Source organism: Mandrillus leucophaeus, unplaced genomic scaffold, assembly GCF_000951045.1.
Source record: "Mandrillus leucophaeus isolate KB7577 unplaced genomic scaffold, Mleu.le_1.0 Scaffold261, whole genome shotgun sequence".
Classification (NCBI taxonomy): Eukaryota; Metazoa; Chordata; class Mammalia; order Primates; family Cercopithecidae; genus Mandrillus; species Mandrillus leucophaeus.
Window position 1 is genome coordinate 1,034,902 of NW_012102710.1, and position 21,935 is coordinate 1,056,836.

Here is a 21,935-nt window from a genome sequence, read left to right on the forward strand (position 1 = left end):
CACAGGCTGTTCTTTATCTCCTGTGAGAGACCCAGGTTCACAGGCTGTTCTTTATCTCCTGTGAGAGACCCAGGTTCACAGGCTGTTCTTTATCTACTGTGAGAGGACTCAGAAACGATGTATGCCAGATTCACAGGGAACGAATAGCATTAGAGCATGAGGAGAGGACTTAAATCCATCACCGAACCCTGGGATGTTGGCTCCTAGAATACATGCTGGAGATGATGGGTCTGTTGTCCTAATTTCCGGCCCAAAGAGCAAGAAATCTGCCGGAGTGAATTTTGACAGTTCTCAGACTCCTTCAGATCCTGGTTCTGCCTGCACTAGCTGGGTGGTCTTGGGTGAGCCCTTCATTAACTTCTCTGAGCCAGAGTTCATTTGCTTCTGAAGGGAGAATATGAACCTACCCACACCAGATCAAATGAAAGTCTGGCTTCTGTCTAAATGACAGTGGCTTAGAGAAGACAGATGTTTATTTCTCTCTCAGTAACTCTCCAGGGCTGGTAGAGTGACACCATGGTACAGAGGCACCCGGCTTCCTTTTGCTGTGTTGCTCTGCCACGCCCAGTTGAAGACAGCTCACCTCCACGTCTTGTGGGCCCATATACCAGCCAGCATAAAAGGAGAAAGGGAATGTATGCCCCTTCCTTTCAAGTGCTAAACCCAGAAATTGCACATGTCACTTGGCCACAGTGGGTAGGGAGGCTAGGATAGTTATTCTTGATAGCCATGAACCCATTTAAAATTCAAGGGTTCTATTACTAAATGAAGAAGGAAGAAGAATTATATGGGGATGACAAGCCAGCTCACCAGGGCATGTGCTTTCTCTCTTTCTCTCTTTCTCTTTCTCTATCTTATTTATTTTATTTTATTTTATTTTATTTCATTTTATTTTATTTTTTGAGATGGAGTTTCACACTTGTTGCCCAGGCTGGAGTGCACTGGTGCAATCTCGGCTCACTGCAACCTCCGCCTACTGGGTTCAAGTGATTCCCCTGCCTCAGCCTCCCAAGTAGCTGGGATTACAGGCATGCACCACCACTCCCGGCTAATGTTTTGTATTTAGTAGAGATGGGGTTTCACCATGTTGGTCAGGCCGGTCTCGAACTCCTGACCTCAGGTGATCCACCTGCCTCAGCCTCCCAAAGTGCTGGGATTACAGGCATGAGCCACCATGCCCAGCCTGACTCTCTTAAACTTACTAGTTATTCAGATAAACATAGTATTTTATGTAGTGCACACAGCAAATGCCTAGCATATAGTTGCTGTGCACTCTGATTAGTTCTCTTCTCTTGTAGATGGACGAAGATGGATCCTGCAGGCATTGATGGTGCACCCACTATGTGCAACTCTAATGAAAAATACTAAGAGAAACACAAAGAGGAAGGCAGAGTGAGGCAGGCAGATGGTACAGAATGAACGACAGCAGGGCTAGGAAAAGTAAAGCACTGTCATCAGATTGTGCACAAAGTCCTTGGGAGCAAAGAGAAGAGAGTTCCTCAATCCACGTGGAGAATGAGGAAAGTCTCATAGAGGAAAGCACACCTGAGGTGGATTGGCAGGATAAACATGATGTTAGTAAATAGATTTCATAAGAGAATTCAAGTGGAGGGATCAGAAATCTCCCGGCCAACACAAACTGAAATGACAATAATGTGCTATGTTTTACCCCTAAGATTGGCTAAAGTGATATGGTTATAGGTACAGGCACAGATACAGATATGGATGTAGAAAATGCATAGTGTGGAGGAGTGGAGAAGGGGTGCTCCCAGCATAGACTGGTGGTGGGAGTGTATCCTGGCACAGCCTTTCTGAAACATATCAGAATTTTGCAGAACACACCAAAATTTAAAATACACACATTCTTTGACCCAGCAGTTCCATTTCTGGGAATCTATCCTACACAAATACTTGCACAACAGCTTAAAGCATATAATCAAGGATTATATTTCACTATTGTTTATAATAGCTAAAAAAAACTACTACAACAACATACAAACAAGCCAGCCCATGACTCAGAAGGGATTACATAAAAGGTGGTGTGACCATCCTACAGATTGCTCTACAGCCACTAGTAGACTGGGACAGAAAGTATGAACAAACTTCAAAGGATGGCCACATTACACCGGCAAGCGAAGAAAGCTCACAGCAGGACGTTATGTGTAGTGTGATTGCTTTTTGTACAAAAACTAAGACAGATACATATAAATAAAAATAATGCCAAACCAGAACCAAATGAGCACACTTACATCTGCGTTTGATAATATGTTCATGTTTGTGAACTGAAAACTTCTGAAAGGAGATGGTTATCTTGGGAAAGAACGACCTGAGTTAAGACATTTACTTACGAATTTAAGGCACAGTCAGGATGAGTGCTGTGGTCCACACACTGTAAGAGCTTCACTGGTCTACAGAAAGAAAATAATATTTAAGGGGTTATTTAAATAACTTTCATCCATGAAACATTTATGGCTTGCATGAAAAGTCCTGGAGATACAGTATTCTCTGACCTCAAAGAATATACAAACTATTTCCTCTAAAAATATTAGTGGCCCAGCATGGTGGCTTATGCCTGTAATCCCAGCGCTTTGGGAGGTTGAGGCAGGAGGACTGCTTGAGACCAGGAGTTTGAGACCAGCCTGGGCAACATAGCGAGATGCTGGCTCTACAAAAAAAAAGTCTAAAAATTATCTGGGTGCAGAGGCTCACGCCTATAGTCTTGGCTACTCAGGAGGCTGAGGCGGGAGGCCCAGGAGTTCAAGGCTGCAGTGAACTATGATCGCACCACTGCACTCCAGCCTGGAAAACAGAGTGAGGACCTGTGTCTAGAAAAAATAAAACAAATAAAAATATTAGCCAGCATTTATCAAGCACTTACTATGTACCAAGACATTTGATTATATCTTCTGTGAGGATCATGTCATTTAATCCTCATAACAACCAAATGGAATAGGTGCTTTATCTTCTCCAGTTTACAATTAGAAAGCTGACCACAGTAACCTGCCCAAGTTCTCATAGCAGCAAGTTGAAGGGCTGAACTTGAATTATGCAGGCTGACTCCAGGGCCCGAGCTTCTAACCACTTCTATATGCACATATGACATTACAGTACAACCTGATAAGTACTTTGGGCAGAAGGGTGGACTTGAACCACATGGGTGATGGTCAGCGCTCAGGCATCAGAGAGGAATGCTAACTTTCTGTGCACAGTAGAGGGAGAACATGTGAAGTTCCAAGGCACCAAGGGTGGAGAAGGGAAGCAGCAATGAAGACAGGAGCCAGGTCTTGGTGGCACATGGGGAGTTAGGTAGGAGACAATCCTAGACAGGATCTCTGTGGCAGGATCACTGCAGGGGACTATGGAAGAACAGGAACGTGATACTGTTCTCTCTATGGCATGCCATGTCTTCTGTCCTTGACTCAGCTACTTTTCATTAATGTCTACCTGATGCACATATTTTTAATAAGAGTAATTATCTGTCATTGTGTACATCCAAAAACAGGCATGGAGTTTCACTGAATCTGATTCAACACAGTGCTGGCAGAAACCAACCGGGAGGTAAGGGAGGCTGTGAAAAGATAAGCCCCCTCCAAAATGGGCAAGCACCTCAGGGAGAACCTTCAACTGATGTGGGGCAGAAGGCAGTGCCACCTGAATTGTGAGGGGCAGGAGGTTCTCACATCTGGGTTGGAGTTGGATTTGTTATGTTAACCCTTGTCACTTTCCCATGTTATACCTTTTATTGTATCCTCTCTGCTCCTGACACTAACACAGAAACAACTTATGGGCAGTAAAGAAATGGGAGCTTCCTCGTTTCTTTACTGAGGCAGGCTTGGAAGAGAAGAGCCCTGAGGCCGACTGAGGTGGGGACACCAATGGAGAGGAAGGACATAAGTCCAGACCCAGGGCAGCTGTAAGGGGGAAGGAGACTTGGGCTCTGGCCCGGCTATTACAGCTCAGCCCAATGACATAAAAACAAAGCAAAGTGGTTGTGAATGCAAAAATCTTAGCTACAATTTTCTCCACCATTGAGCTTGTTTTTTGTTTTGTTTTGTTTGGTATTGAGGGGTTGATGGCAGGGGGTTTGCTTTGTTTTATTTTGAGACCAGGTCTTGCTCTGTCACCTAGGCTAGAGTGTAGTGGCCCCATCATAGCTCACTGTTCCCTTGAACTCCTGGGCTCAAGCAATCCTCCCACCTCAGACTCCCAAGTAGCTGGAACTACGGGTGCATGCCACTGTGCTTGGCTATTGAGCTGTTTTGGAGTAAGAATTGAATTCTTTTGGTTTTTTGAGACGAAGTCTTGTTCTTGTCACCCAGGCTGGAGTGCAATGGTATGATCTCGGCTCACTGCAACCTCCAGCTCCTGGGTTCATGTGATTCTCCTGCCTCAGCCTCCCGAGTAGCTGGGATTACAGGCACCCACCACCACGCCCAGCTAATTTTTGTATTTTTAGTAGAGACGGGGTTTCACCATGTTGGCCAGGCTGGCCTCAAATTCCTGACCTCGTTATTCGCCCACCTTGGCCTTCCAAAGTGCTGGGATTACAGGTATAAGCCACTGCGCTCAGCCAAGAATTGAATATTTTTTAAAATTTACTACTGGAGCTTTGATTAAGGAAGGAAGAGCTTGGTAGCATGAGGGAAAGAGCATGCTTTAAGGCCATGCAAAGCTGGGTTCAAAACTCAGCTCTGTCACTGAGTTTAAAGCTTAAAGACAGATAAAACTAATAAACGACATTACGAATCTGGAGAGTGGTTACTATGGGGTTGGTGACCAAAAGAGGCCAATGGGAGCCTCTGGGGATGCTGGTTATGTTCTGTTTATTGGTCTGAGGGCTGGTTGCAGGTATGCGCTAAATGGGGGAAACTTCATCCACCTGTGTACTCATGTTTTGTATATTTTTCTGTACATAGATTATATTTCCAGAAAAGGACATTTCCCTTGTTTTGTTTTTAAGAGGGGGTGATAAACAACATCTAACTTTTGAGGGCATTGGCAATAATATATGAGTAAAAGGTACAGGTAACAGAACAGCCTTGAGGGGCTCCTTGTCTTGAGGAGGCATGGAATGGGAGGGAGTGGCTCACATGTTTAGGGTGCTTTGCTCAGCTGGGAGAATGATCCAGTCCATGGGGCTGCTGGGAAGGCAGAGAGTGGCAGAGAAGCAGGATAATCAAGGGTGCTGGGCAACAAGAGAAGACCACTGACATCATTTCCACCCTGCGACACTCAGAAATGTTCAAGAAAGCCACTCAGCTTTTGCAGTGTTGGATTCCAGCCCCTTGCAGAATCAGCAGGTCCACAGTCTTGGGGGCTGAGGCAGAGAGAGCAAGAGGCAGGGATTTGAGTCCAGAGATGGCTTGCAACTACCTTAGGGCTTGAGCCAAGATTTTTTTTAAAAAATTACAAGCAAGAAGGCACATAAATGATATCTGATTATAAGTATATAAAGGGTCTGGCCCATAGGTGCTCACCAAGTGGTAGTTACTATTATTTTCCTATTGGTCTGTGGTCAAGATGTATCTGTAAATATCTCAAACAAACTCCCACCTTAGCACCTGTCATGCACAAGGATCCCACAGAGATCCAAAGACATAGGAACCTCATCAGTCCCTGTCCTCCCGTGTCTCACTGCACAGTAAGCACAGTGAGGAGAAAACTAGGCATGAGCAAATGAGAAAGCGCTGCTCTGTGTGTCCTTTAAATGCCATGAAGATGGACTCTGGAGAGCAGTAGGTGGGGCCCTGGCCAAACCCAGGCCAGAAGGTGCTCCTTGCCTCCACACCAAGAGGCCACCCAGAAGACACCACCCCATGGCCTTCAGAGCTGAGAACCAGCAATACCCTTTCGGCAGCCCACCTCCTCCAAAATCACACACCACCTCTACAAGTACACATTGATATATAGGCCACCTACCGGTAATCATTAATACAGCTGTACTGGAACCCCATGTCCTTCAGCCTCTTTTCTAGGACTTTCATGGTGCCTTCCCCGCAGGATTCCCTAAAACATAAAAATACATAATTAAAAAGTAAGCAAATAAGAGGTGGAAGAGGAAGTTGTTTCTGGGTTAATCATAATTTCTTTTGACCATGTGCTCCTGGATATTCTACTCCCAGAAAGAAAAGAGGAATGTCTCTGGTTTAAAAAGGGCTGCTTCTGGTAAACCTGCAGGACCCAGGAGATGATGCTCTGAAGACCCCAGCACCGGACCTGAAGCTGGGCAGCCGGGAGCGCTGGGAAAGCCAGGGCCAGTGCATGCACGTGGTGTCAGCCACCTGTGTAGTCTGTCCCCAGACAATGACACATATCTGCAATGTGCTCCAGGGGCTCGGCACATTGCTACCTGCCAATTTGTTCACCCTACACTACAGTATATTCATTTGAAGTTTTAAGTAACCACCAAAACATACAAATTTAAAAATATTAGAAAATGCAAATAAACAAAAATTTTAAAAAATTACCCCAAATCTCACACCCCTAGAGATAGCTGCTGTTAACATTTTGGTGTATATAGGTCTAGACTTTTAAAATATATTTATTTCTGCAAGATTTTTAAAATACAGCAATGGGTCTCTGCTATCCAATGTGTTTTGTAGTCTGTTTTAGGTCCCATCTGCACACACACACACACAAACACACACACTTCTCTGCCATTATTTTTAGCTCCAGCATGGTCTCCCTTACATAAACAGACCAACACTCATAGAACCCATCCTCTCTTGTTGAAGACCTAGGTTGATTCTTTTATTTCAATGCCATTTACACTAGAACAAACTTTGTTGGTGTGGAGTCCTAATTAGGAAAACAGAGTCAGGCTGGCAGGAGCAGGGGAAAGCAAAAAGACAAAGCAGGTAAGCTATAAGTCTACCTTCTTCATGGTCCAGGGCACATAGGCTTCCTGCACAAATAACTCACAACCTTCCTAAGGCCACCTATCACCAGACGCTCAGCTGATAGAAAAAGGCAAGTTAGCTCACTGCAACCTTGGTGCTATGAGAACTGCACAAGTGCTCTTCAGCACACAGCACAAGCACCGTTCTATAAAATTCCCAGTAAGCCTTTGTCTCCCTGCAGTCAGCTCGTCTCTTGCCGACCTGCCAGTTGCACCCTTGCAACATATTTTCATACTTTCTCTAATAAATCTGTCTTTCTTTACCTACAACTGTCTTCGTAAATTCTTACCTCCCATGCCACCAGCCCAGACAGTCACTGACTGGAACTTCATTTTCATACACATTATTAATTATTTGTTCCGTTGGCATAAATTCCTGAAAGTAGGTTTTCTGGCATCAAAGATTTGAATCCAGTCTAAGGCTTTTATATGAATGGCCAAATTACACCCTAATAAAGTATGAGAGTGGCAATTTCCCACACTCGTACCAACAGTGATTGTGTGTGTGTGTGTGTGTGTTTTATTATTATTATTATTATACTTTAAGTTCTAGGGTACATGTGCACAACGTGCAGGTTTGTTACATATGTATACATGTGCCATGTTGCTGTGCTGCACCCATTAAGTCATCATTTACATTAGGTATATCTCCTAATGCTAGCTCTCCCCACTCACCCCTCCCCACAATAGGCCCCAGTGTGTGATGTTCCCCTTCCTGTGTCCAAGTGATCTCATTGTTCATTTCCCACCTATGAGTGAGAACATGTGGTGTTTGGTTTTCTGTTCTTGTGATAGTTTGCTGAGAATGATGGTTTCCAGCTGCATCCATGTCCCTACAAAGGACATGAACTCATTCTTTTTCTTTTTGGCTGCATAGTATTCCATGGTGTATATGTGCCACATTTTCTTAATCCAGTCTGTCATTGATGGACATTTGGGTTGGTTCCAAGTCTTTGCTATTGTGAATAGTGCTGCAATAAACATACGTGTGCATGTGTCTTTATAGCAGCATGATTTATAATCCTTTGGGTATATACCCAGTAATGGGATGACTGGGTCAAATGGTATTTCTAGTTCTAGATCCTTGAGGAATCGCCACATTGTTTTCCACAATGGTTGAACTAGTTTACAGTCCCACCAACAGTGTAAAAGTGTTCCTATTTCTCCACATCCTCTCCAGCACCTGTTGTTTCCTGATTTTTTAATGATTGCCATTCTAACGGGTGTGAGATGGTATCTCATTGTGGATTTGATTTGCATTGCTCTGATGGTGAGTGATGATGAGCATTTTTTCATGTGTTTCCAACAGTGATTCTTACCCGCTTTCAGTAATGGTCACAATCAAGCAGGGAGAATTTACAAATGCAAACAGAGGTAGATACACACCACCACCAACTGTGGTTATTAGGCACGATATATTACAAACAGGACCCTGACTTTACATGAAATGGGATGGTAAACAGCCTCACCACCATAAAATTAATAGAGTGGGAGTGTACAGGGAGGAAATGAGCAACTGGAAATTTTCACAGAAGTGGAATTCCAGGCATTACAGGAATGAAGAAAGCACAGTGTTGAATAACATCATTTTTTAGAACTTTGCCAATACCTGGGACAATGCCTTACTCTGGGCCAGGCTCACTACTTAGAATTTTTTTTTTCAGTAAGCAATGACATTTAGGCTGCAGGACACCTGGACACAGAGATAAGTGAATGTGTTATTAAAATAACTATAAAGGTTGGGCATGGTGGTTCACCCCTGTAATCCTAGCACTTTGGGAGGCTGAGGTAGGTGGATCACCTGAGTTCAGCAATTCGAGACCAGCCTGGCCAACATGGTGAAACCTTGCCTCTACTAAAAATATAAAAAATCAGCTGGACGTGCTAGTGGACACCTGTAATCCCAGCACTCAGGAGGTTGAGTCAGGAGAATCACTTGAACTCGGGAGGCTGAGGTTGCACTACACTCCAGCCTGGGCAACAAGAGCGAAACTCTGTCTCAAAAAATAAATAAATAACTATAAACTGTTTATTTGAATAAAGGCAGCCCAAACCATGCTAAACACAATCAGGTGTTAGCCATGCTGTGTTTAGCTCTTTGCTTATGAGTTTTATTTTTTAAATAAGTTTTATTTTGTATATTTGAGATGTACAGCATGATGTCATTAGATACATATAGATAGTAAATTGGTTATTATAGCAAAGCAGATTAACCATCTATCATCTCACATAGTTACTTTTTTGTGTGACAAGAGCAGCTAAAATCTACTTATTTAACAATAATAATCCCTAATACATTATAATTTTATTAACTATGGTGCTAATATGTTTTCCCTAAAATCTGAGTCAAGAGTCCTACTTCCTTAGATCATGACCTGCACCTCCACCCTGTGGCTCAAATGTACTACTAGGTGCTCTGACTCCTTTTGTAACCTCTCATACAGCAGAAATGATGGGCTGAGATGACGTTGAATGCCAATCCCCTTATCTCATTAGAGGTAGGTTTTGTGCTTTCTCTGACAGATACAGTAAAATAACAAGCAAGTATAACTTCTAGACAGAGCAACTTCTCACAAAAATTAGACCAACGATATGCATTTTTCATGCAAAAATAAGTATAATTTGTCTTCTGAGAAGGGGAATGCAGATCTTGGTATAATTAAGTAGTTTGCAAATTTATCACGATCTATTGCCCAAGGGACAGGGGAAAAATTACCCCTTATATGGTGAGTCTTAGAGAGTCCTGGGGGCTGACACGGACACAGGGAATTAACTGAGGTTCTCCTAAACACTTTCAATGGGACCTCCACTCCTTGGGGTTAGTAATACCTTCCTCCATGTAGCACAGAGGGACTGTTCTGAAGGACAAGGCCCCAGCTTGTTTCTGAAGCTCCATCATGGCTGTCCAGCTTTATTTAGGCTGTGGCCTCGTTGGCTTGTCTTTAAACCAAATCAATTTAACTTTTTTATCTTGAGTTTGTGCCAGCAGTGCCTTTCACTGCTGAGAAGGATGAGTTTAAGTTTGCATTTACATATAAACTGATGTGGCTTCCCAGAAAATGTGGATCATAAAAGTTTTCTTAACCAGTTATTCAAGACCCAGTTGAAGAGCTGGTTGTTCTCTGAGAATGACATCTTAATTATAGAGTCCTTAGGTTAATTCTGAGAACCAGTGGTGAGGGCTTTTGAATTTCAAATGACCAGAAGGAGAAAATGACTTAGACCCTCACAAATGCATAAGGAACTCGCCCATCCAAAGCTACCCAAGCCACTCAGAAAGGAACACTGTCTTTGCTGGCTGAGAAGAATCTCCCGGATAAAGGAGGTTTTCTCTCTGGGCTCGGGACTGACTAGTGGCGTTCCCAGGAAGTCAAGCTTCTGTCTTTCTCTACCAACCCCGTTAGAAACAAAGAAGGCTGTCATTTCCCCCAAACTGAAAATGTTAAACGAACTTGATCATATCATAATCAAGAGAAACAAACTTGTGCAATTATCATCATCAATATCACCATAACTTACACATTGGGTCCCCCAATTTCATGCATAACCCAGATCTCAATTCGTGGAATCTTTTCCTTCTGGAGGTTTGGAATTTCATAATCTGCAAAAAAACTGAGAAACATTTCTTAAAGCCCTAAAGCAATATGATATTTTTTCCATTTCAGTTTTTAGTTAATTTATCATTACTCTTCTTTAAAAAATAAAGGGCTTTTAGAAGTTTTTCTTCTTTAGCTTTTATTTTTAGTTTACTTTTTATTCCAGTATTCATCAGCTGTTAATGGTTTAACTCTATAGACATGGCTGTGATCACCAGGTCATTGATCTGTTTTGCTTTACCTGAATTTACAGAAGCAAGCATGAGATGGGGACTAGAATAATTTTCTTTAGCCTCTGTTTAAAACAATTAAATAAATATTTGGGCATTCTCTGTTGTGTTTGAATGTGCTGGTGTTCTTACCCTTTGATGGGATAGGCTCCTGTTGGCTCTGAACCATTCAGCATAACGTGGATCACCCCAGAACTATCCTTTGAATACTATGAGAAGAACCAAGTATTTTTAGCAAATAAAGACGTGACATTTTTCTGCTATGAAATGAGCATTTTTACAAATTGTCAGTTCTAAATAATGGCAAGGATATGATAAATGTGGCATTTCATATGGCTTAGTAGAAATGCAAATTGGTTTATTTTGGAAAGCAAATTGCCTTGAAATGTCAAAAAACTCATAGACTCAGTAATCCATGTCTGGGAATCTACCCCAAGAAGATAATAGAAAATATGCAGTATCTTATCAGCTATAATAAAGTAGGTTATGCTCCCTTAGCAAAGAACCTCGAAACTGCAGTGACTTTAAAACAACAATGATTTATATCATGCTCACACTACATGTTTATCACAGGCCCACTGGGGTTTTGTTGCACGTGTCCTCATTCTGGGACACATCTGCAAAATCTCTGATTGCCAGGAAAGGGAGGAGACAGTGACAAATCATGGACCACTTCTTAAAGGCTTCCACCCAAAAGTCACACACATCACTCCCGCTTGCAACTGATTGGCCAGTGTAAGTCACATGTAAATAATTTCATGAGGCAGGGAAGTGCAAACGGTGGGCTCAAAAAGACAAGCCAGAATTATCTGGCAAACAGCACTAAGGACTACCAGGAGCATTGTGCACAAAGATGTGTGGTGCAGCATTCTTTGTAATACTGAAATATTATAACCAATACCAAATACTTAACAAGGGGGTGGTAAGTGAACTGTGATACTTAAGTGTCTGAAATATTAACCAGCCATTAGTAAAAGTCTACAGTATTTGCAATAGCATAGGAAGTACTTACTTTCAAAGCAAAATGCAACAGTCGTTGGAGGAGCATGAGCTTTACTGTGTTAAAAATACATGGGCCGAAGTCTAGGATTCCCAACGGAGCGACAGGTCTACAGAAATTCCAAAATCTCCACTTCAAAATACTACTGGAGCATGTAATTTCCCTCATAAAATGTTTATAGTAGAATGAAGGAGGTGTAGAGGTGAAATATGTGGCACTGATGTATAGGTGGCTGGGTTCATTCCCCAGCAAAATGATACTCAATATCAAACAATATACTCCATGTTATCCATGTCTCAGATTGCTTCCAAATAGTGCTAACAGTCATAGTTAAATTCTTAAATGCCAATACCTGGTCACCACTATGCTAAATGGGTTGCCTTTAGGTGGTAGGAATGTGGGTGATTAATTTATATTTTCTGTATGTGTCAATCACTATTATGAGCAGCTATTACACTGACAAAAAGAAAAAAAATACTTTTTAAAAAAATGTGTGCAGAGCCAGGCATAGTGGCTCATGCCTGTAATCTCAGCATTTTGGGAGACTGAGGTGGGCAGATCACCTGAGGTCAGGAGTTTGAGACCAGCCTGGCTAACATGGCAAAAACCTGTCTCAACTAAAAATGCAAAAATTAGCTGGGCGTGGTGACACGCACCTGCAGTCCCAGCTACTCGGGAGGCTGATGGCTGATGTGGGAGAATTGCTTGAACCTGGGAGGTGGAGGTTGCAGTGAGCTGAGAATGTGCCACTGCACTCCAGCCTGGGTGACACAGAGAGACTCTGTCTCAAAAAAAAAAAAAAAAAAAAAAAACATAAAAATAAAAATAAAAAGTATGCAGATGCAATGAGGCTGTATAACGTTGTGGTTGAAAGTCTGATCTCGAGTCAGCCTGCCTGGTTTCAAATCCTAGCTCCCCTACTTGTCAGTTCCATAACCCTAGTCAAGCTTCTTGACCTCTCTGTACCTTACTTTATTATCTGTAAAATAAGGTATTTTATTACGTTATTACCTGATAAAAGTCTCTGCCTCATATAATTGTCATAAAGATGAAAATATTTGGCCAGGCATGGTGGCTCACGCCTTTAATCCCAGCACTTTGGGAGGCTGAGGTGGGCAGATCACGAGGTCAGGAGTTCGAGACCAGCCTGGCCAATATGGTGAAACCCTATCTCTACTAAAAATACAAAAATTAGCTGGGCATGGTGGCACGTGCCTGTAGTTCTAGCTACTCAGGAGACTGAGGCAGAAGAATCACCTGAACCCGGGAGGCGGAGGTTGCAGTGAGCTGAGATCGACAGAGTGAGACTCTGTCTCAAAAAAAAAGATGAAAATATTTAAAATAATAACTGCTAACATTTATTGAATACTTATCTGCTAAGGTTCAAATCCGCTTCTCATCACTATACCACACTAATTCTCCTCATGCTTCGACTACACAGAAAATGCCAAGGGCTCAAAAAATGTGGGCACTAGTATTAGATTTCCATTATAGAACTGGAGGAAGTATAAGGTGGTGGTTTGCAGCACACACTTGAAAGTCTGGCAGACCCACTGGGTAAAATAAATGGTTCCTTTACATGTAATGCGGACATCTCCCCTGAGTTACTGTTTGATCCCACTTTCAGATGAGGACATCTCTGTAGCCTCCCAGTTCTCAATGAAGGGCTCTGGCAGCTGCTGCCAACTGACTGAAGTCTGTGCTCAAGATGAAACCTACAGGTAGTGGGAGCAAATGGTGCTCTCTTGGGGTAGGCAGCAGAGCACAGTAATAAACAGAATATGTTTTATCTGGGAGGGATCCTCTGCTTAGCTCCAAACTGCAGCCACCATGGAGGATTTGGCCAAGGTCCTTCTCACCCTGACTAACAATCTACCTAGTGGACACCTGAGGATCTAGGGTAGAAGATGAGACCAAAAAAGACATGGATAGTCTTTTTTGGGGTTGACGGTGGTGGGCGGAAGTGCCCTGACATCCACCTGGTCAACCTAGCTAATGTTTAATAGTCAACAGCTCTTTGCCAGGCACTGAACTAAGAACTTAACCCTCTTTATTTGCAATCTTTATTCTGATTCTCATGACAGAGAATTCTGTAGTCACTGGCATGCTATAGCTACTGATAGCTGTCATCAGTTCTGGTGACATCATTCTCTGGGAAACAGACCTACCTTCAGGAGACCATTTCTGTGTCTCCAGCTTATCCTCCATTTCCTATCAGTTCCTCTTCCGTTAATATTAGTCTTGTGAACATTTCTGATCCCCACAACTCGATCTCAGGTGTACTAGGGTCTTCCATAAAGCAGGAGTTGCCCCATTTTATGTAGCAATCGAAATCATTGCTTTGAAATACTAATGATAACCATGACATAATGGAAATAATAATGACTAATTAAAAGCCTCATGCATAGTGAACATTTATGGAATGTTTTCTCTGTGCCAGGCACTGCATTAAGCATTTTATTTCCTTAAATTCTCACAACTTTATATAGCAAAGAGCATGAATCATGATGTGGTAAAAGTGGAAAGTGAGGCTCAGAGAAGTTGATTGATGACCTGGGGCCCAGACTCTGAATCACTGTGTTCCATCTCTATGGGTCCCACACACGCTCAACCACTCAGATATCATCCCAGCATTACCTGGATGGATGCCCTTTTCCAAAAGGAATCCACAGGATTATTTTCACAGTCTTCTGATGTAGGGCAGGATTGGTAATCGAGTCCTAAGGGGTAAGTAGACAAACACATTTTATTCCAAAGATTATCTATCTCAGAGAAGAATTAACTTACAATATATCCCAGTTCCATGACGCGTACTTAGCCTCCATTCTGTACAATGTGTACAAGTTTAACATCCACAGTTCTTCCCACTTGATCCACAAGGAGCCTGGTGAGGGACCACCTTGTCCATGATACTAAAGACGTTGGTCATTTTTCTCACCACAAATGTGAGGAAGGCAGAGAACTAAATAGCTGGCTAGTGAGTGAGCCTAGCTGACCACTGAGCCTCAGCATATTAGCTGGGTTATTTCTCTACTGGAGCACTAGTAAAGTAATGTTTAAAAACTCACAAACAGCAACAAAAACCCTTTGCTTTATTGGGAGAAGTGCCGTCTCCAAAAATTAAATCGTTAGCCATTATCTTAGTAGTAAATGCAAGGAAAAAAAAGGATTAAGAGCGATAATGCTTAGCCAGAGAACAGAAATTTTATACAATTGAAAAATATACAAAATGTCAAAATATATTACATTTTAAAATGTTTAAGGACAGATTAAAGACCCCAGCGATCAATGGGATGTGGAACATGCTTACCATATACTCTATAAAGAAAAAAAATTTCTGATCTACAAGTTGACCTCATATTCCTAGCAAGAACTGCTATTAATGGCATTATTCATAATAGCCAAGATACAGAATCAATCTGTGTCCATCAACTGATTAATAGATAAGAAAATAGACCGAGCACAGTGGCTCATGCCTGTAATCTCAGCATTTTAGGAAGCCGAGGTGGGTGGATTACCTGAAGTCAGGAGTTCAAGACCAGACTGGCCAACATGGTGAAACCCCATCTCTACTAAAAATACAAAAAGTAACTGGGTGTGGTGGCATGCACCTGTAGTCCCAGCTACTCAGGAGGCTGAGGCAGGAGAATTGCTTGAACCTGGGGGGCGGAGGCTGCAGTGAGCTGAGATCGTGCCACTGTACTCTGGCCTGGGCGACAGACAGAGACTCCGTTAAAAAAAAAAAGAAAATATGGCATATATACATAACGGAATACTATTGAGCCATTTGCAACAACATGGATGAACCTGGAGGACATTATGTCAAGTGAAATAAGCCAGGTACAGGAAAACAAATATTGCATGATCTCACTTGAAAGTGGAATCTTCAAAAGCAGATGTCATAGAAGTTGGGGGTAGAATAGTGGCTACCAGAGGCTGGGAAGGCGAATGGATAAGGGAGATGGGAAGAGGCTGGTCAACAATGTTACAGTTACATAGGAGGAATAAGCGCTGGGGCTGTAATGCACAATAGAGTGGCTATAGCTAACAATAGTGTATGCATATTTCAAAATAACTAGTAGAGAGGATTTTGAACGTCTCACCACAAAGAAATAGTAAATGTTTAAGATGATGGATATGCTAATTACCCTGATTTGATTATTACACAATGTATATATGTATCAAAACATCACATTGTATGCCATAAATATATACAATTTTCATCTGTCAATCAAAAATAAAATAAAAATAAAAATTTGAAAAAAGAACCAAGGCCAGGTACAGTGGCTCATGCCTGTAATCCCAGTGCTTTGGGAGGCTGAGGCACGAGGATTATTTGAAGTCAGGAGTTCAAGACCAGCCTGGGCAACATGGCAAGACCATATGTCTACAAAAATAATTTTAAAAACAGCCTAGTGTGGTGGTGTGTGCCTGTAGTCTAGCTACTTAAGAGGCTGAGGCAAGAGGATCCCTTGAGCACAGGAGTTCAAGGCTGCAATGAGCTAGGATCACACCACTGCATTCCAGCCTGGGCGGCAGAGTGAGACCCTGTCTCAAAAAATAACACTGATTTTAAAATAAAAATAAATAAAATAAAAAAGAGCTGCTGTCAATGGTTTGGGTTTGCTATTTTCTTGACTTTTTTCTGTGTGTATATTTTCATAGATGTATTGTGTATATGTGTTTCTATTTGAATAGCCTCATACCTATCACAGGGTTATGTAAGTTTATTTTTCGCTTAAAAATATGCCTCTTTCTGGGTCAATAAATAAAAAACCTCATCACCATTGCTACTGGCCCCACAGGATTCCATGACATACACATACAGTTATTTGGCTGACCTGAACCGCTGGAGTTCGCTTCTTTCTGACACAAAGAGCCCTGATAGGAGGGCATAGATAGAAAAGGGCAGCGAAGTGAGGAAGAAATAACTGTGGTTTTCTGGAATGCTCTTCCTTTCTTTATGTGTTTTTCATCACATTCCTCCCCTCCTTCTCCCCACCCTCTGCAGCATCATCAAACAAAAACTTCCTGGAAATTCTCCATTGAAAGATTGGCTGTGTCCATTTGACCTGGAACCTGCAATGCTGCCCATCTCACTCACAGTGAAAAGCAGAGGCCTCACAACATCCTGTGCCACCAGGCCCTTCTTTATTCCTCCAGCCTCATAGCTTGCACTTTCCTCTTTGCCCACTGTCCTCTTTGCTATTAAATATGTCACACACGCTCCCACCTCAGGGTCTTTGCAATTGCTGTTCTCCCATCAGAAAATGTTCTTTCTCATCTCCTTGTTCAAATATCAGCCTCTCAGTGAGGTTTTCCTTAGGCATCTAGGTAAAAATGCAACACTTTCCTCTCCCCAGCCCTCCACTCTCAACCTTTTTTGTCCTTATTACCCGTTTTATTTTTCTCCATAGTCCTTATAATCTTAAGACAGACTATATATTTCACTTGCCTGTTTATTGTCTTTTCTGCCTTCCTATAATGTAAGCATGGGGTATTAATTTCCTCTTTCATTCTCTGCTGTGTTCCTACTGTCTAGAAGATGAGGGTCAAGCACATAGTAGACACTATAAATTTTAGTTTGATGGACAAATGGAGCAGAAATAAACAGAACTGATACTAGGTTAACTCTTTTTTTCGTTTTTGTGCCGAGTCTCACTCTGCCATCCAGGTTAGAGTGCAGTGGTGTGATCTCACCTCAGTGCAACCTCCATCTCCAGGGTTCGAGGGTTTCTCCTGCCTCAGCCTCCTGAGTAGCTGTGATTACAGGCATGCACCACCACACTTGGCTAATTTTTTTGTATTTTTAGTAGAGATGGGGTTTCTTCATGTTGGCCAGGCTGATCTCGAACTCGTGACCTCAAATGATCCACTCACCTTGGGCTCCCAAAGTGCTGGGATTACAGGCGTGAGCACCATGCCCGGCCTGATATTAGGTTAACTTTTGAAGTAACTCTGATACCCAGGAAGGATCTCCAGTCTTCATGATGGGAACACTCCCTCACCTCCTTTCCTTGCTAGCCTCCCTCCTGAAGCTTCCCTGATGCCCTGGTGAGGCTGGTGTCTCACTCTGCTACTCCTCAGAACACCATTTTTCCTGCATTATATCACTCGAGTTAATGCCCCCCATGAGACTATAAGCTCCCCGAAGATAGGGACTGCTGTGTCTCCAGCTCCTAGCACCACAGTTGGATTAATGAGGAGAGTTTGCAGAGCATTCAGGCCAGCTCTTGTGACTCTAACTTTCCTTGTAACTTGGATCTCGAAATATCTGCCGGCGGCCTGGAGTGGTGTTAAAGAGCACAGGCTTCAGAATCCATTAGGACAGGGCTGAGACCCAGCCTTACCACTTCCAGTCATTTAACCTCTCTAAGCCTCAGCTTCCCCCTCTGGACAAGTGAGGATAGTAAGGCAGAGTTGTGCAAGCTTGAGAAAATGGGCTGTGGAGTCAGACTGTCTGTTGCTTACTAGCTGTGCCCCCCGAGCAGTTTTCTTAATCTTGCTGTGCCTCAGTTTCCTCATTTATCAAAATGGGGATTATGATAGGATCCCAGGAGGCTGTTGTGGGCATTAAATGAGTGTGTGTATATATATATATGTGTGTGTATATATATATGTATATACACACACACACTCATTTATATGTATATATGTGTGTATACACACACACACACAAAGTGCTTAGACTGGCACCCGCAAAAGATAAGTATTCTCCAGTATTGTTATTATTAACTATTCTTGTCACTTATTTCAGAGGACTCGGAGAGGATCAAGTGAAATAAATGCATATGAAAGCATTTAGCACAAATGGTAATGCATAGTAAATAGGAGCTCTTAAGTCTCCTGTGATTTGTGCAGGAGTCTTACCAGAGGCATTTTTCTGTCGACACCAGCTCAAGAAATCTGCAACCCTGCCATACAGAACATCACTCAGGGGCATAAAACGACGGGTGTTTCCTGCAAAGCTGTTAACAAGGAGGTGGCTATTTTCCCAGAACAGGGACTAAGGAAAGACAAACAAAACATCAAAATACAACACAAAATCAGGCTCTTCAGGCACAGCATCATCAAGGCAGGTCGGGCAATCCAGTTCTCATTCAACTCTGACCTGCTGCACAACAACTGAACGTTCTTATTCGTTGTCTTTTTTTATTCATTCAAAGACTGCTAGCATCTCTCCTCCCTTTAGTCCCAGGGTATTGTGCAAATGTTAATGGAATATTTTCTCACTAGTACTAAATATACACGCATGTGGTAAGATTCCCTACATTAAGAATGATCAAGGGACCTGGGCTGGAATCCTGGCTCTGTCTTGTATTAGATATGTAATCTTGACCAAGGCATGCAATCTCCCTGTTTCTCAGTTTCTACTTTTGGAAAATGCAGAGCATGAGCCCTTTATCTTCTTCCACAGCTGTGGCCAGGATAATATGAAGCCACAGAAAGCACTTCCTAAAGTGTCAAGTGCCTCAAAAACACATTGCTTTCATACCATACTTCATAGTTTCCACTATAGTGTTTTCATATAACAATAACCCAAATGCCCCAGTCACTATTTCATCTGATCCTCAGTAGTCCAATCAGTTTATATTTAGACTAGAAGGTCCCCAAGGGTGGGGGCTGTTTTTCACTGTTACAGCCTTAACCCTTAGCACCAATGACTGGGCAAACAAATAGCCCAGGAAGTATTTACTGAGTTCATCAACTAGCACCGAATCTCTGAAAGAGAAGGTAAAAAAGTTGGCTTCCGCGCTTTTAGTGACAGGAAGACAGCGAGGTTCAAAGAACAGCATATACTCAAAATCATGTTTTCAGTCTCTTCTATCTTTGAACCTCACAGTTCCATTTACTTGCCTTTACAAATAACACACCGTGGAAAAAAATCAGGTTAAGAATGTTTATGTCACAGAAACAAAAATGGTGTCTAGCATTCTTTAAACTTGAGGTATGTTTTTAAGCAAGGGTTTTATGGAAATTTTCTCATTTATTTTCACTTTATTAGACCTTAGAGTGTAGACAGAATATAGATATGTGGTTTTCTTAAATCAACTGGTACTGAATAACTATAATCTTAAGACCCATTAAATGGAGAGACTGGTCTCCCAGAAGGATACTGAGATTGAGAGTTTTCTGAATTACTCAAGGTTCAGGCCATTGGGCCAGTTAGGATGAAGGTTATTTAGAATTGACCAGATGTGGAGGCCCAGTGTGACAGGTACGGCCATGTCCTTATGTCCCTGTGCTGATTCTCACACTGACTTGCAAACTTAGGAAATTTTCTTCTGCCCACAACCAGCTGGAGATATAGAATCACTGTTGGAAACTGATATGGTTTGGATTTATGTCTCTTGTCAAATTGTAATCCCATATGTTAGAGGTGGGGCCTGGTGCAACGTGATTGGATTATGGGGGCGGATTTCCCCCATTGGTGCTGTTCTCCTGGTGGAGTTCTCAGAAGATCCAGTTATTTACAAGCCTATGGCACCTCCCTCTGCCCTTGATCCTGCTCGTGCCATGTAAGACACCTGCTCCCACTTTGCCTTCCGCTGGAGTAAAAGCTCCCAGAGGCCTCCCAGAAGTAGATGCTGCCATTCTTTCTGTACAGCCTGTGGAACTGTGAAACCAATTAAACCTCTTTTCTTTATAAATTACCCAGTCTCAGGCATTTCTTTATAGCAATGTGACAACGGACTAATACAGAAACAAAGCTAGCTTCCCACAGAGAGCTCAGCACACACATTATGTGTGCTGCCTGATGTTTCTGTGACATTGCAGGATGCAGGGGACAGCTAATCTCACAACTGGCCCATGCACCATCCCTTTCTGTAGAGACAGAGAACAAAGTTTTACCCAAGACGGTTGTAGCATTACCTTATCTCTGGGAATAGAGTGCCTGGACAAGTTAATAAAAAGGTCATAGTCCGAGGGAAGCACGGAGCAGGGATCCTTGTCCAGCGCCACTTTAAAGGCTTCCCAGATGGCTGTGCAGTTCTTGTTCCTGTGCAAAAGTACAAGTTGGGAAGAACACACACATGCACATCACGATGTAATGTGAAGTATTTCCATTTCTCTAAGAGCTCTACAAGAGATTTTGTCATATAGTGACTCTGCAGAAGTAGGCTTACAAAAAAGACAACAAATTATCACGGCTCAGGTGACAGATTCAGAAATCTGACACTGGAATTGCCTCTCAGAAGGCACTGCACAGATTTCTCAGAGCTAAGGAATACAGCCTTGCCCCCAGGCTCACAAAGACAAGTAGAAATGGCACCTAGCAGGAGGTGACAATTTCAGTCAACTATACAGCAGGTGCCTCTTCATTTAGAACTAACAGTGGGGGCAGTCTCGTTGTTCAGGTCCACTGTGGACCTCGGAGACCAGGTGAGGCCAGGCCAGCCAGCAGGATGTGTGATGTTAGGAGGGAGGTCCAACGCTGCAAGAGGCTTCCACCCCTGGCAAAGCAGGTGCACCCTCCAGTGCCAGCCCCTCTTGAGGTCCATCCAAGTTTTCAAAAAATATTTCCCATGGCATTTGTGACTTTCTGTTTCTCATACTGGGTGGTGTGTAACACAGGTGGTTCTTATATTATTCTCTGCTGTTTTTTATTTGCCTGAAATGTGCGATAGTAAAAACGATCAGCACAAGAAAGACATCGCAAACACAAGAAAAGGGGGGCCCACAGAAGGAACAAAAATCAGTAAGAAATGCAGCGCTGGTAAGAAAGACCCAAACTTCAGAAATCCTCCAGATTTAGGGGTTCTGAAATTTGAATTCTGGAAGGACTGGACTCAAGGAATTCCAACCTGAGACCACATTCTGGGTTCTGAGGGCTCAGACCGAACATCTGCTGGGTGGCAATGGGCTGTTACCCAGTTCACCTCTACCCGACCCTCACTTCTAGAGGGATACCTCTCCACCCTCCTTCACACTCACACACACATACACCCCACACCTCTAGACCACACACACATCCCTCACCTCTAGACCACATACACACACACACACACACACACATCGCTTACCTCTAGACTACACATATACATCCCCCTCACCTCTAGAACAAACACACACATATCTCACCTCTAGAACACACACACCCCCCTCACCTCTAGAACACACACACACACCCCTCACCTCTAGAACAAATACACATCTCACCTCTAAAACACCTCTCACCTCTAGAACACACACACACACACCCCTCACCT

The 21,935-nt window shown here is 42.8% G+C and overlaps 1 protein-coding gene across 1 annotated transcript in view; it reads right to left on the reverse strand.

Annotated features, from left to right (window-relative positions):
• BST1 (bone marrow stromal cell antigen 1) overlaps window positions 1–21,935 on the reverse strand; it is a 39,537-nt gene that overhangs the window by 6,873 nt on the left and 10,729 nt on the right. The window contains exons 2-9 of the mRNA XM_011984134.1: window positions 21,282–21,303; window positions 20,599–20,725; window positions 18,595–18,730; window positions 14,362–14,444; window positions 10,857–10,933; window positions 10,418–10,510; window positions 5,920–6,006; window positions 2,349–2,408 (exon numbers count right to left, since the gene is read on the reverse strand). Coding sequence (XP_011839524.1) covers window positions 2,349–2,408; window positions 5,920–6,006; window positions 10,418–10,510; window positions 10,857–10,933; window positions 14,362–14,444; window positions 18,595–18,730; window positions 20,599–20,725; window positions 21,282–21,303 — 685 coding nt within the window. The remainder of the gene's footprint in view (window positions 1–2,348; window positions 2,409–5,919; window positions 6,007–10,417; window positions 10,511–10,856; window positions 10,934–14,361; window positions 14,445–18,594; window positions 18,731–20,598; window positions 20,726–21,281; window positions 21,304–21,935) is intronic.